General features: G+C 37.6%; 1 protein-coding gene across 4 annotated transcripts in view; it reads left to right on the top strand.

Moving 5' to 3' along the window:
- LOC150075997 (FERM, ARHGEF and pleckstrin domain-containing protein 2-like) overlaps positions 1-16,933 on the top strand; it is a 582,027-nt gene that overhangs the window by 60,436 nt on the left and 504,658 nt on the right. For all 4 annotated transcript variants that reach the window (XM_090387911.1, XM_090387910.1, XM_090387913.1 and 1 more), the window contains one exon: positions 4,149-4,253. In XM_090387911.1, the coding sequence (XP_090244037.1) occupies positions 4,149-4,253 (105 nt within the window). The remainder of the gene's footprint in view (positions 1-4,148; positions 4,254-16,933) is intronic.

The raw sequence follows: 16,933 nt of genomic DNA, 5'->3' as shown, positions 1-16,933 counted from the left end.
GAATTTACTGTTGTTAAAATCATCAGTTAGTCCCATTGTGTAGCATTTAAAAAGTCTGAGACCTCTGTAGTCAGCCAACTTTACGAAAGGGAAAACTCTTCCCTTTACCCCTTGTTTTTTTATGCACCAACATCGAGCCATGATGATGAAGAGGTCGAAGAAATGTACACCGAAATTGAGAGTCTTCTAGATGAGCAGAAAACCCACTACACTATTATTATGGGGGACTTCAATGCTAAGGTTGGGAAACGACAAAACAGCACAGAAAGGGGGACTATAGGAAATTTTGGAATTGGTGAAAGAAATGAAAGAGGCGAAAGACTTGTGGAATTTGCAGAATCTCAAGGATTGTCAGTAATGAACACTTTTTTTCAAGAAAAGGGTGAACAGAAAGTGGACATGGAAGAGTCCAAATGGATTAACAACTAATGAAATCGACTTCATCCTCACTAACAGAAGATATATTGTGAATGATGTTACTGTCCTGAATAAGGTAAATGTTGGAAGTGATCACAGAATGGTAAGATGTACACTTGATATAGATGTAGGAAAGGAAAGGAAAAAACTGGCTCGAGTAAATAATACAAAGGTCTTTGAGATAACAGAAGAGGAGAAAAAGCAGTATGTACTGGAACTTAAGAACAAGTTTGAGCTTCTGCAGACTGCTCAGGACCAAGATATCGACGAGGAATATTACAATTTTCTGAAAGTGATAAAGCCCAAGAAACCTATAGGGAAAATGAAATCCAAAGAAGAAAAAATTAGTCAAGAAACACTTGTTGTGATGAACTGAAGGCGACAAATGAAGAGCAAGATAAACACTGACACGGACAAAATTGAGTATACTGAGTTATGCAAAGCCATTAGAAAGAGACTCAGAGAGGACATAAGAAGATTTAACACAAGAAAAGTAGAACAAGCATTAAGGGAAAACAAAGGACTTAAATTAGCAGCCATGAGCAGTAACACAGAAAGAAAAATGATACTGAAACTGAAGAATAGCGATGGTGTACTTATAAACAGCAGAGAAGGCATAATTCAAATAGCAGAAGACTACTATAGAGAATTATACAAGGAGCGAGGGAATGAAGCCAGCAGTGGGGAAGATCGATTGCAAATTAGCAACACATACGACATATCCGATATTCTTCCTGATGAGGTAGAACATGCATTGAAGAAAATGAAGAATCAGAAAGCCCCGGGGGAAGATGAAGTTACTGTAGAGTTGTTAAAATTGGGAGGAAGAGATATAACACAAAAACTGGCAAGCCTCTTCACAAAGTGCATTAGAAAAGGTGTGATGCCTAAGCAGTGGAATAATGCAATCATAGTTTTGCTGCATAATAAAGGAGATAAATCAGAAATTGGAAATTATAGACCAATTAGCTTGTTATCCCACATCTACAAATTGTTCACAAGGGTCATTACTAACAGATTAGAAAGAATACTTGATGAGAATCAACCGAAAGAGCAAGCTGGCTTTAGGACAGGATTCTTAACTATGGATCACCTTCATGTAATATCACAGCTAATGGAGAAAGCAAATGAATATAAAACACCATTATGCCTGGAATTTGTGGATTATGAAAAGGCATTTGACTCCATACAGCATAAGGCAATGTTTCGGGCACTGGAAAGACAAGGCATAGATACCCCATATATTATGATTTTGAAGAAAATATATGAGAACGCTACCTCCTTTATTAGACTACACAAAGACAGTAGGAAATTTAAAATCAAGAAAGGAGTTCGACAAGGAGACACAATATCTCCGAAGCTGTTTACTGTTGCCCTTGAGGAAGCTTTCAGAAGATTAGACTGGTCACAGAAAGAAGTCAATGTGAATGGAGAGTATCTCCATTATTGTTTTCTGTATTTATAAATGATATTGATGATGGTATATCAAGCTTAATGTCCAAGTTTGCAGACGATACAAAGGTTGGCAGGGTTGTCAAGGACACTACTGGCACTATGCTGCTGCAACAGGATCTGGAAAGGTTGAGCAGATGGGCTGAGAGGTGGCAAATGAAGTTTAACATTGACAAACGTAAAGTACTACACATGGGAAACAGCAACCCCAGAGCAACGTATCAACTCTGTGGTACTACACTGACAGTGATAGAGAATGAAAGGGACTTGGGGGTGGTTGTGCAGGCAGATATGAAGTTCTCTGAGCAGTGCAGACGGGCTGCAAGAGTAGCTCATGGAGTATTGTCAATGATATACAGGAATTTTTCCAGCAGGGATAAGGAGGTGATTATTCCATTGTATAAGGCAATGGTCAGGCCACACCTAGAGTACTGTATACAGGTCTGGAGGCCTCATTTCAAGAAGGATGTAGAGCTGCTGGAACGAGTACAGAGAAGGGCAACAAGATTAGTGAATGGAACAAAGGGGTGCTCTTACGAAGAAAGGCTTAAGTTTTGCAAATTACAGTGTCTGGAGACTAGGCACCAGTGAGGTGATCTGATAGAGGTGTATAAAGCCTTGAATGGTTTAAGCATGCTCAATGCTGATGGGATTCTTCCTCTAGCTCAGAAAATCACCTGAGAGGGCATAAATTCAAATTGAGGAAAGACAGATGTAGGATAGACGTGCAGAAATTTGCCTTTAGCCAGCGGGTGGTTGGTTGGTGGAACAGACTTCCATCCCTTGTGGTGGAGGTTGATAGCCTAAATAAGTTTAAGGCTCAGCTAGACAGGTATTTTGAACGAACAGAGGGGTGAAGTGGAAGTGGTTTTTTTTTTTTTTTTTTTTTTTTTGGCTGATGCTGCATAAGCTTGCTTTCTTGCATCAAATGCCTCTACTAATGCTAATGCTAATCTAAACCATTTACGATTTTCAGATGACATTGTGGTCATAAGCCACAATCCCAAAGAATTAGAGGAAAATCTTAATCAGTTATGCACAGTTGGTAAGGAATTTGGACTAAAGATGAATATGGCTAAAACAAAAGTAATGATGAACAAGTATGCCACAGAAAGGGAAATAATGTTTGAAGGAGCAGTAATTGAAAAGGTGGATTCATATACTTATCTGGGACAAGTTATTACCTGTAATGATGATAAATGGCTGGAAGTCAAGAGAAGAATAAATTTTGGATGGATAGCATTCAGGAAATATAGTCACATACTGAAGAGCAATATCCCAGTTTGTCTGAAACGTAAAATAATGAACCAGTGTATACTCCCCACCATGACTTATGGAAGTGAAACTTGGGCACTCACCAAAAGAATGGAAGAGAAGTTGAGAACTACACAGTGAAGAATGGAACAAATTATATTGGGAATCAGACTGTTAGATAAGAAGAGAAACACATGGATTAGGCAGCAAACTCAAGTAAAGGACATTCTTATCAAAAATAAAGAACTGAAATGGGCTTGGGCAGGACACAGCTCGAAGACATGATGACAGATGGATTAAGAAAATAACAGAATGGTACCCAAGAGGAGCTAGAAGAAAATCTGGAAGACAAAGGCGGAGATGGATAGATGAAATTCATGAGTTTGTGGGTAGTAAATAGAGGGCCAGTGCTCAAAACAAGGAACTGGAAAGTTGCTGGAGAGGCCTTCATCCTGCAGTGGATTGAAAATGGCTGATGATGATGATGAGTGACCTGATTAACCAATATTAGAGTAAAATTATTGCCAAAAATCAAATCAGAATTTTTTTTATAACTTTGTAATTTGTAAAAATATTTTAAAAAAAATAGTAAAAAAATCATTAAACAATTTGTAGAAATTTGTAGTTATTATTTGTAATGCCATAATATTCTCCATATTTATTTATTTATCATTTAATTCGATTTCTAGATCTGATTTTGGGAGAATTTCAAATTTCAAAGTCTACAACATTTGACAGTAGGTGAAATCTTCTCCTCTCCAAATTCAAGGCTATTTTCAAAGCTGTTTTTGTGATGTCATCTATTTAGATGACAGCACGATCATTGAAATTGTAAATAAAGTGTAAATTTATGTACATGCTTTCTAGAGCTGCCCCCCACTCCCCACAAAATGTAAGTTTACATATGTACTCAGGAAGAGAGAGTAATCTGAATTTCGAAAACAAAACTTACATGACTTGCTGTTGCATAAGTATGTACTTACATGTTTAAATATAACCAAGTTAAATTAAATTTTATTTTTCAGCACAAAGCACTAGGTAGAGTACTCTTTGACCAAGTGTGCAAGATGTTGAACCTTCTTGAAACTGATTACTTTGGTCTGGAATATTCAGATGCTTGTGGTTCAAAGGTAAGTAGGCACATACTCCTGTAACATGCATATTTAAATCTTTGTGTTTTTAAATTTTTTTGAGAATTTTAACATTAAATAGGTACTAGAGAAAGAGTGCTTAATAATATGACTGGAAAAATGCACTTGAAAAACATGGAGAAACAGTAGCACTTGCAATTTTAATATTAAATGCACTCTGTTTATTTGAATGAGTTACTGTTATTTTCTGATGTGATCAGTAAAAGGGAATAATTACAGAAGACAGGTAAATAATTACTAACTGTTTAACAGGAGAGACTGCTTCTACAGGGATGAGATACACTTAAATAGAAAGAGTGCAAGAATATTTGCTGATGCTATCGATACAGTGTTAGGTGGGTCGGAAAACCCCTAGCTTGGGGGGATTCACAGACTAAAAGGTTAAAAGTAGCCGCAGGCAGAGGTGAAGGTGATTCTTGCACAACTTCTATAAGAATAAGTAGCGACCTAGAGTGAGGAGTGCAGGGGGTTTCAGGGACTGATGGCAGTCATCGTGAAACAGGTGGGTATATGTGATGTGTTAGGGTAACTAATAATAAGGATAGGTACATGTATACTTGCATGTATACCAATGCTAGAAGTATAGTAAATAAATTTAATGAATTTGAAGTGTTGGTCAAGACATCAAAGGCAGATACTGTTGGGATAGCACAGATGTGGTGTCACACAGATATAAGGAATGAAGAACTGGAATTTGGGGAGTACAATGTGTACAGAAAGGATAGACAGAATAGGAAGGGAGGAGGTGTTATGCTGTTAATTAAGAAAAACATAAAATCAAAAGAAGTGCATCCAGTTGATATAGATGAACAGTGCACTGTTGAGTCAGATTGGTTTGACATAAGCACTGCGAAAGCAAAAATAAGAGTAGGAGTGTGTCATATGCCTAATGAATGTGATGAGTATAATGAGCAATTGTGCAGAGAAATAGAGTGGGCTAGTAAATCAGAATGTCTTATAATGGGGGATTTTAACTTCCCAGATATTGACTGGAACTTGTGGGTTGGTCACTCACACACCAGTAAGACTTTTTTGGATTTATTGGATGATTGTTTTCTGCAGCAGCATGTTCGAGAGGCAACCAGAGAGGGTAATACTCTTGATCTGGTTATCAGCAGTGATCATTCGTGTATTAAGAATTTGCAGTTAAAGGAACCACTAGGTGGCAGTGATCACAGTGTACTGAAGTGGGATTTACTTAAAGATATAATTACCATCAGGGGTAAAGGAAAGGGTTTTTGCTTCCGTAAAGGTGAGTACAGTGGTCTCAGACAGTTTTTAAATTTTGTACAGTGGGATCAACTGACAATGTTACCAACAGCAAATTCTAAGTGGGAAGCATTCAAGGAATTAATCATGGAAGCTACTAAAAGTTTCATAGCTATTAAGAAATATTGTTCAAGGTTTAGGCCTAAATGGTTATCAAATGAACTAATGAGACTCGTGACAGAGAAGAAAAATGCATGGGATGCATATAAATTATCAAGCGACTCAGAAGCCTATGGCAATATAAGCTAGTCTGTAATCAGGTCACAAAGGAGGTTAGGAAGGCGAAGGCAGATTACAAGAAATCTTTGGTGAAAGATGAGAAGAAAAACAGCAAGGATTTCTTTACTTATATAAACGCTAAAAGGAAGGGGATGAATCTGATTGGTCCACTTGATATCGATGGTTTGACTGTTGATGATCCTGCTCAGATAGCAAACAAACTGAATGAGTATTTTGCATCTACATTCACACATGAGGAGTTATTAAGTTTTGAAAATGGAAGAAGGTTATAAAATTGTAGCAGGGTGCTTAATGATTTTGTAATAACTGAGAGCAAAGTGGAGGAGAAATTGTTGAAGTTAAACATAAGAAAGGTACCTCGGGTGGATGGGATCAATCCAGTTATATTAAAAGAGGCGGCAAAGCAACTAAGCAAACCCTTAGCCATAATTATGAGAGCATCCTTGGACTCAGGGGAGGTCCCCACGGACTGGAGATGTGCAGATGTATCCCCAATTCACAAACACAAAGGGGGGATCGAAGGGTGACACGAGTAATTACAGACCAGTTAGTTTAACTTCTGTTCGGGGTAAAATAATGGAGTCACTGGTTAAAGATGCATTGCAGGATCATCTAGACAAGTAACAATAGTCTTCTTCATTGGAGAAGCATTACTTATTCGAGATAGTCCAATATGGTAACTCATTGTGAAGGTAGTCACAATATCAGATACAATCAAATCGATTCGATGCCATTCATTGCAATTTGAAACGAACAAAGAATGGTGTGTATTCCACCGAATGTTCTAAAATAAATATAGTTGAACAATTTTGACAATTTACTATTTATCATATAGGATCATCTAGACAAGACTGCAGCGATAATTCAGACACAGCATGGGTTTGTTAAAGGAAAATCTTGTCTAACAAATTTGATAGGATATTATGATGTGGTTACAAAGGAACTGGATGGAAAAAATAATTTTGATATCATATATTTGGATTTCAGGAAAGCTTTTGACACTGTTGCGCATGGAAGACTATTGTACAAATTGGAGCAGAATGTATTAAGGGTAAGTTGCTACAATGGATAAAAGGATGGTTGAGTGGGAGAAGACAGAGGGTGGTAATTAATGGGTGCTGCTCTTCGTGGACTAATGTTATTAGTGGAGTCCCACAGGGTTCGGTGTTGGGTCCTCTGTTGTTTTGTATATTTATTAATGAAGGTATATCAGGCTTAATGTCGAAGTTTGCAGATGATACAAAGGTTGGCAGGGTTGTTAATGACAGTAATGGCAGTGTGCTACTGCAAGAGGATCTAGATCATTTGGGCAGATGGGTTAAGAAGTGGCAACTAAAGTTTAACCTTGACAAATGCCAAGTACTGCATATGGGTAGAAATAACCCCAGAGAAACGTACCAACTGTGTGGTACTACACTTAAGGTGGTAGAAAATGATAAAGACCTGGGAGTAATTGTGCAGTCAGATATGAAGTTTTCTGAGCAATGCAGACAGGCTGCCAGGGCAGGTCATGGGGTTTTGTCAATGATATATAGGAATTTTGTTAGCAGGGAAAAGGAGGTGATTGTCCCTCTGTATAAGGCAATGGTCAGGCCACGCCTTGAGTACTGCGTACAGGTCTGGAGGCCTCATTTTAGGAAGGATGTAGATTTACTTGAGCGTGTACAGAGAAGAGCAACAAGATTGGTGAGGGGAATGAAGGGATCCTCTTACCAAGAGAGGCTTAAGTTCTGCAAATTGCAGTGGCTAGAGACTAGGCACCTGCGCGGTGATCTGATTGAGGTGTATAAGGCCTTGAATGGGTTGAGCATGCTTAATTCTAATGGGATCCTTCCACTTGTTCAGATTACGAACCTAAGGGGGCATAAATTCAAATTAAGAAAAGACAGATGTAGAGTAGATGTGCGGAAAATTGCCTTTAGCCAGTGGGTGGTGAATTGATGGAACAAACTTCCATCTGTCGTTGTGGAAGTTGATAGGTTAAATAAATTTAAAGAGGAACTGGACAGGCATTTGGAGGGAATGGTGCGTTTTTTTTTTTTTTTTTTTTTTTTGGCTGATGCTGCATAAGCTCATACACTTGCTTTCTTTCATCACATGCCACTACTACTAGTACTACATGCCAGTGATAAAATGTTTTGTTATAGAAGTTTGCCTATTAAAAAAAAAAAAAAAAAAACCCTTTCCTAAGCTAAATTAATGAAGTTATTTTAAAAAGAGAATTTAAAATTAGCAGCATCTTTTGCATCTAATAATTTTAGTGCAATACATATTTTCTGTCACCTTCTTAAATTGTTTATACTACTGGCTTCGCATGTTACTGCAGCATCTTCTGGTATCTGTTTATTGAAACATGTGGATTTTTGATTAATTCTTGATGATGCTAGCCATAACACCAGTGAAAATAATGTCCAAGTGCAGGCAACAATGAAACAGTATGAACAGTGCTCATGACTGCATTCTCTTGTAGGGGAGGGAGAAGTTTATTTTAAAAAAATAATTAAAAAATATGCTGTCAATATTAAAAACATGGATTTTTTATAGTTGTGTTCATTGTACTTGGCATGGCGACAAAATTCTCAGACTGGTGCTGTTGCGGTTATGTTTGATGAATTTTAAAATAAATGGATGTGGTATGTTGTAGTTCATACCTCCTCCAATGGATATTGGTACAGAAATTGTTCAGGTTGCAGATAACAGCCAGTTACTAGCATTAATGTTTAATTTTTTGATTTTGCAATGAATCAACAAATGAATATCAAATTTTGCTTTAAACTAAGAAACGTCTGCAATAGAAATGTCTGAACTGTTAAAAACTGTTTATGGTTATGAAACCTTAAGTCATGCCAGTGTGTTTGAATTGTACAAGTTGTTCAAAGACAGATGTGAGGATGGCCGTGATGATCCAAGAAGTGAGTGTCCATCATCCCCTCAATGTGAGGACAGAGTTTCAAATTTTAAGTGAAATTGTAGCAAGAGATTTGTCATTTGACCCTCAGAATGATGGCTGATGTGTTGAATGTGAGTAAGAAGATGATTCGTCAAATTCTGCATGAAGACTTATGAAAAAGGAAGGTCTGTACAAAATTTGTACTGTGTAGCCCCATGGACAGAAGCAACAAAGATGTCTTCATTTGAAGACTTCATTCATACTTGTTAAGACAATCATAATTTATCATAATTTCCTTGACTATGTTGTCCTTGCAGATGAGTGTTTGATGTTTCAGTATGACCCAGAGATGAAGTGTCAGAGCATGCAGTGGACTCCAAAATCATCACCAAGGCTCAAAAACTTTTGTTTACAGGTCCAATCATGTTTTTCCATAAACATGATGTGATTCACAAGGAATTTGTACCTGAAGGGGAGAGAGTCAATGCTGTGTTTTATGTACAGATGCTTCAGGCTAGTTGAAGTGCATTTCCTGGGTGAGGCCACAATTTAAAGGGAAGGGCAGCTGGTTCTTGTTGCACAGCAATGTCCCTGCTTATTCCACACTTGTTTAAAAGACATTCTTGATGAGACATACCATTGTATAGATCAACCATCTACCCTACTCTCCTAATTTAGCACCAGCAGACATCATCCTCTTTCCCAAGGTGACAACTGCTCCCAATGAAAAGAGATTCAGGATGTTGAGGGCATAAAGAAAAACGTAATTACTGAAATGAACATCATCTCTTTGATGCCTTGCTACTCTTTTCAGAAACTTTTAGAACAGTAATTACTTTAAATAAAAACTGGTAATTACTTTAAATAAAAAGAAAACCATTTTGAGCTCCTTCACTTTATGTTCTTTTTAATGCAACGGTCTGGGAACTTTATTGTCCCACCTTGTGTATTGAAAATAAAGATGAAATTAAAAAAAGTGAACAATTTTGAATTATTTCTTGCTGATTTTTAAGATTATGAATAAAGTTACTTTTTTTGAGTGCAAGTGTGCTCCTCAAAAGAACCATGTGCTTGGTAAACAGTTAAAGGAAAACACAGTGGTGTGTAATGAGAATGCATTTCCTTATAGGTAGAAGGAATTTATTTTTAGAAATGGAATACATTTGAACAAAAAGGTGTGAGAGTTATTATCTACATATCATTGAGCATACTTTACAGGTTCGGTGAAACTGCTGTTGGTGGGGGTAATAATAATATAGATATGTGTTTGGCTGATGATACAGGTCAATATAAGCAGGATGTTTTGTGAGTAGCAATGTTTCAAGTGAGTGGGAAGCTAATGCTAGGGAAACAAGCTTAAATAACTTCGAGGGCTGTGTCCGGGTATTAAACTACGTATGAACACTTACACTTAATTTTTTTTTTTTTTTTTTTTACAATAAAGTCAGGAGTGATATCAATGAAATTAGTGTTTCTTGATTAGACCGGGGTTCTAGCCCGTGACCATCAAATACGGAGGATGCAGAAAGGTCAGGAAATGACCACCGCATATCCCAGGAGCAATATGGCCTTAGTTGCTAATGCTCCTAAAAACCAAATAACAAACAACAACAACGATGAAATTAGTGAATTTGAACTCCTGGTTGGAACAACTAATGCTGACATAATAGGACTAATAATGTGTTACAGTATGGTATGTATAGTTTATTTAGAAAGGATAGGGAAGTTAGAAGGAGTTGTGGGGGTCAGGCTTCTTATCAAAAGTAGCCTGAGCGCAACAAAGCTTACCCAGATTAAGAAGTTACACTTGTTAGCATAGAATCTGTTTAAAGATATTCTGTAATTCTAATGTATTTAGTCTCCCACTGCTACTGTCCAGTTTGATAGGGTTATATGTCATCTTAAAAATGTTATATGTCGATATTGAAATTTCGCAAGATTATTTAATGAAAAAACTTTCGAGCCTACAGACCAGTAAGGCTCCTGGAGTTGATGGAATATACCCTATAATCTTAAGAGAGGCGGCAAGCGAGTGCATTGAACCATTGAGGCTAATTATGCGAGCATCACTAGACTCTGGGGAGATTCCCTTGGATTGGAAAAGTGCAAATGTATCTCCCATACATAAGGGTGGCTCTAAAAGTGAAGTTGGAAATTATCGACTTGTCAGTCTGATTTTAGTAGTAGGGAAAATCATGGAGGCAAGGGTGGAATTCAGGATCATTTGGATCGAATTGAAATTCTCAAGGATACTCAGCATGGTTTTGTAAAGGGAAAATCATGTTTAACAAATCTGGTTCGCTATTTCGAAAGGGTCACTCACGAGCTGGATTTAGGGAATAATTTCGACATTGTTTATTTAGATTTCAGCAAAGCTTTTGACTCAGTCCCACATGAGCGGTTGCTTTATAAGCTGGAACAGGTTGGAATCACTGGGAAAATCCTTAGATGGATAGAAGGATGGCTTCAGGGCAGGAGGCAGAGGGTTGTGATAAATGGCTATTCCTCGGATTGGGTTGATGTAAGAAGTGGGGTTCTCCAAGGATCAGTATTAGGACCACTGTTGTTTTTAATTTTCATAAACGACATTGATGAAGGGATAGAGGGCGTGATGTCTAAATTTGCAGATGATGTTAAAATTGGTAGAGTAGTTAATGATCACTGTCAAGCTGAGCTTCTTCAGAGAGACCTAGATAGACTTCAGGAATGGTCAGAAAAATGGCAGCTGTGCTTTAATCCAACAAAGTGTAAGGTATTACACCTGGGAAACAGTAATCCCAAAATAACTTATTCACTTGGTGGAGTTCAACTAAACCCAGTACTGGAGGAAAGGGACTTTGGTGTTAGGATACGGTCAGACATGAAATTCTCTGATCATTGTAAACAGGTTGCAAGGAAGGCCCATGGTGTCCTATCGATGATCTATCGAACTTTTGCAAGTAGAGATAGGGATGTGATAATCCCATTATATAAGGCTTATGTTAGACTACACTTGGAATACTGTGTTCAAGTATAAAGACCGCACCTAAAGAAAGACATCGAGCTTCTTGAAAGGGTGCAAAGAAGGGTAACTCGCCTGTTGAGATTGGCAAAAGGGCGTCCTTATGAAGAAAGATTTCGAATATGTGGGTTGCAGAGTTTGGAAACTAGACACCTTAGAGGAGATTTGATTGAGGTGTTTAAGGCTCTGAGGGGCATCAGTAAAATGAATGAGGACAAAATTTTCAAGATTATAAATGATGCTAGAACTAGGGGACATAAATTCAAGTTACGGGGGGAAATGTTTAGATTGGACTGCAGGAAGTTTTATTTTAGCCAGCGAGTTATAAATTACTGGAATAAGTTGCCTTCATGGGTGGTAGAGGCCGACAGTTTGGGGAAATTCAAAGGTCATCTGGATAGTACTTTCGGGTAAGGGAAGCGCATAGGATGATAGGTTTAAATTTCCTTTTTATTTTTATTTTATTTTATTTTTATTTATTTATTAATTATTATTAATTAGTTATTTTATTTATCTATTTATTTATTTATTTTTTGTTTTTATCATTGTTTTGTTCGGATTTTTTTTTTTGGCTGGTGCAGCATAAGCCATAGGCTTTCTTGCACCATGCGGCCGTTACTAATACTACTAAACTGACATAGTTTAAGAACAGTACATAGTCTCCCTTTCCTGAAATTAAAATATATGCCTTTATGTTTAACAACTGCATCCTCTTTGTCTTCCAACTAAGGATTGTGATCACTTCCTGCTAATTGTTCTGGCACTGGGTGCCAAGTGATTGTGATCGAGTGTTTTCTCTGTGCTTAAAGTGTGATTGTATAAAAGCAATTTATAGTTTTTTTAAGTTCCTGTCCTTAAGAAATTTATTTATATAATATCAGCTACTTTTACAAAAGTACCTGTACAGAGCAAGAAAGAAAAGCTACTTTTCTTTATTTTTCATATTTCTGTTAGTAACACTTACTATTTTATGCTTGGTTACACCGGACACTGCTTCTGCCTCCCCATGGCGGGGCCAGAAACCTTCGCAGAAAGAACAGTTAAACTGCAAAGGGCCAAAAGGAGCAATTATGGAACATAATGTGTTTCCTCCTCTAGAGCCAACAAGCTCTCGGCCAGACATAGAAACCAAACACGACACGTCGCAACCCAAGAGGTTTAAAACCAACTCTTCAGTGACAGATTTCCTTGCATTTCTCATAATGCACTCTCTTGCAGATCAGCCTCTGACTAAACTGTCTCCGTTTCTTATCCAGAAACACCTGGAAAGTCTGGCAGGATCCCCTAAGACAGTCAAGAGACTGCAATCAGGGGACCTACTAGTAGACACAAACAGCCGGAAACATTCAGAGCATCTACTGAAAATTACAAATTTTGCTGGAATTCCAGTAAAAGTTTCTCCCCATGGAACCCTAAACACATCTAAGGGAGTTATATCCAGCTGGGATCTAATGAATGTCTCAGAGGAGGAGATAAGTCAAGAGCTTCAGGGGAAAAATGTAATTGCTGTGAAAAGAATCATGATTAAAAAGGACAATACACTCTCGCCTACAAGGAATATTATACTCACTTTTAATACCCCAAACCTACCTTCATCCATAAAAGCAGGTTATCTACTTTTCCACATTCGACCGTACATTCCTAATCCCTTGAGATGTTATAAGTGCCAAAAGTATGGCCACTCTCAAACAGCATGTAGAGGAAAACCAGTTTGTCCCAACTGTGGGTCCTCCGATCATATGCAAAATGATTGTTCAGCAACAGAAATGATCTGCCATAACTGTAAAGGCAACCATCGTGCTTATTCTAGGACATGCGACAGGTGAAAAGCTGAAAAAAAATTGTGAAGTATAAAATTGAAAATAAAGTAAGCTTTCAAGAAACAAGAAAATTAATTGCTCCTAGTATTACTAAATGTACATATGACAGTGTTGCACAAAAATATCAATTGGTGGCCACCCAGACTGATATTACAGTCCCTTCAAACACCTCAATCTCTGACTGGGCACGAACTGTTCTCTCCCAGCAACAGTCCAATATCCTCAAACAGTTGAACCAGGCAAGCAATACTGCTCTTACAATACCAGTGAAATCTTCTCCTCCTCCAATGAATGCTGCTGCATCAAATAATCGAGGCTCAACATAAAATCGAATATTCAGGACACATCCATGGATACAATTGACTCGTCCAGGCAGGAAGACCCAGTCTTAGAAATACATGTGGAAGAAGATATGGACACCGGTCGGCCATTCTTCTCCAAAAAAAGACAAACCGAAATCTGAATGCCATAAACCAGTCGCATCAAAAAAACAGTCAGATACAGCTTCTTTTACTAAACACCAATAATGTCTTATATTCTTCAATGGAATTGTAGAGGATTTCATAGCAACTTTAACGATATTCAAAATTTAATTAACTGCTACTCTCCAGCTGGTTTCTGTATACAAGAAACCTATCTAATATCTCAAATTTCTGCCAGCATAAAGAACCATTCTATCTATCGACATGATCGTAATACTTCCGCCCATGGGGGGATATAGCCATCTTAGTCAGCTCAAAGATCCCAACCAAGCAAATTGTTTTGAAAACTAAATCGAAGTTGTTGCTGTACGTTTGATGACTCATATTGAGTTAACATTAGTATCAATTTATATCCCACCAAGTCATACCTTCTCTTACCAAGATCTTGAAAACCTGCTAATACAGCTACCTTCCCCTGTCTGTCTCTTGGGGGATTTCAATGGCCACCACCCCTTATGGGGATCTACTAAATTGGATAGGCATGGCCGACTGATTGAAACCTTACCATTCTTAATGCCGGTGCACCTACTCACATACAACTACCGACTGAACAAACTTCTGCAATCAATCTCTCGATATGCTCCCCGATTCTGTTTCCAATCAAGGAATGGTCTGTTATGGACGATCCCATGGGCAGTGATCATTTTCTGATTATTTGTGATTTGTTCACTGCACAACCACCATTAGCCAAATTCTGCAAGAAATGGAAATTCTCTCGAGCCAACTGGGTCAAATTTCAGTCAGCTGTCACTCTGGATGAGAAATTTATATGAACACAGTCAATAGATGAAGTCACAGATTATATCACTTCACACCTACTATCTGCAGCTAACTGTTCAATTCCATTGTTGAATCCCCAGTCCCAACAGCACCTTAACTATTGGTGGAATGAAGAATGCACAAAAGCAAAGAAGTTAAAAAATGAAGCATGGAATTTATTTTGTAAATCCCCAACCACAGCTAATCTTTTCAACTACAAGAAATTAAGGGCAAAAGCATGTCTCATTCAGAGGCAAGCCAAGAATTCTTGGATTCAGTTTGCATCTACCATAAATATAAACACTAACTCCAAGTTAATTTGGAAGAAAATTAGAAAGATTTCCGGCAAATTTCCAACCACCCATTCACCATTTCTTTTGTGGAATGTGCAAGAACTCTCTGCTCCAGAGGACACAGCAAATGCCTTGGGCAAAACCTTTCCCCAAGTTTCTGCGGCATCAAATTATTCTCCAGATTTCCAGAAAATAAAGACCACGACTGAACAATGTGCCATCAACTTTCGAAACTCAAGTTTCCCTTCCGTATAACCAGCCTCTTCAATATTCTGAACTTCTACACGCCATTAAAACAACACGCAACAGTGCCGCTGGGACAGATGGAATATCGTATGTCATGTTACAAAAGCTTGGTGACAAAAATTTGCAAATACTGCTGGTGTACTATAGCCGAATATTTCTGGAAAACATTTATTCCAGCTCTTGGCATCATGCTGCAGTTCTTGCCTTTTTGAAACCTGGAAAAGATCATACCAGTCCATACAGTTACAGAACAATTTCCCTCTCCAGTTGCCTCGGGTAAATTACTTGAAAATTTTTTACTTGAATAATTTTTTAAAGTAATTTACTTTAAATTGCTTGAAAAAATTATCCATAATCAACTTGTTTGGATCATCGAAACAAAACACCTAATGCGTAAGCATTAGGTGTTCTGTTTCGATGATCCAAATCATTGGTAATCATCAGTATGGGTTTTGTAAGAACAGGTCCTCCTTATATCTCATGATCAAAGCTGAGTCTGCAATTTGTAATGCCCTTGTAAAAAATGAACATCTTGTTATGGTTTCCATAGAGAAGGCATTTGATACTACCTGGTGTCGTGGCATTCTCAGTGACCTTTATGCTCTTGGTCTACGAGGCAACCTGCCTATATTCATTAGGAACTTTCTCCAGAATCGCTCTTTCCAAGTTCGATATTACAACTCACTTTCTGCGACATTTTTACAGGAAGAAAGAGTGCCACAAGAGTCTGTACTGAGTGCAACCCTTTTTTGCCCTTAGAATCAATTCCATCACAAAAGAACTTCCAAATACTGTTCATACCTACTTTTACGCTGACTATCTCTCTCTCTATTTCTTGCCATTCTCAGAACATGAGATCCATTGAAAGGCAACTGCAGATATCCCTGAATAAAGTCCAGAGGTGGGAAAGGTTAAATGGCTATTGTCTATCACAACAGAAGACTGTTGCAATCCACTTTTGTAATCAACAGAAAATGCATACAGATCCTGAACTTCAGATGTCAAATGTTACCATTCCAGTGACTAACAACATCAGATTCTTGGGATTAATCCTTGACAGTAAATTAAATTTCCTTGAGCACATTAAATTTGTACGTACTTCCTGCCTCAAAAAACTAAACATACTAAGAGTTTTATCTGCCTTGTCTTGGGGAGCAGACCGTACATCTTTGCTGCTCTTATATAGAGCATTGATCAGATCCCATTTGGATTATGGTGCTCCACTCTATGATTCTGCCTGTAAGACTACACTACAATGGCTGGATCCTATACAGCAGGGGTGGCCAACAAGTCGATTGCGGCTTGAATTTCGGTCGATCACGACGAATTTTAAATTTATTTAAAAAATAGATTAGTTAAAATCTAAATGTTATTGTTGCATAATAATACAAATATTATTATTACAAATCTGTTAAATTACTTGAAAATTCAAGCAATTACGTTGTGGAGAGCATAGTGTATGTGTCGAATTCTTATTTAGCTTACTTAATATTAATAACTGGACAGTATTTATACGTTAATTTAATACCCTTTGATTTAAAATGAATACTACGAAAAAGAGTAAAATGTATCATTTTCATCGAGTGGAAACTAGAATAATTTTTTACAATGATAAAAGAAAAATGTTGTTTGATTTGCAATGCTTTCGTGGCTATACCC

The sequence above is a fragment of the Mastigoproctus giganteus genome, chromosome 13 (genome assembly GCF_048544385.1).
Source record: "Mastigoproctus giganteus isolate SK-2022 chromosome 13, ASM4854438v1, whole genome shotgun sequence".
NCBI classification, from domain to species: Eukaryota; Metazoa; Arthropoda; class Arachnida; order Uropygi; family Thelyphonidae; genus Mastigoproctus; species Mastigoproctus giganteus.
The sequence above is the reverse complement of the archived record's forward strand: the minus strand, read 5'-3'. Positions and strand labels throughout refer to the sequence as shown.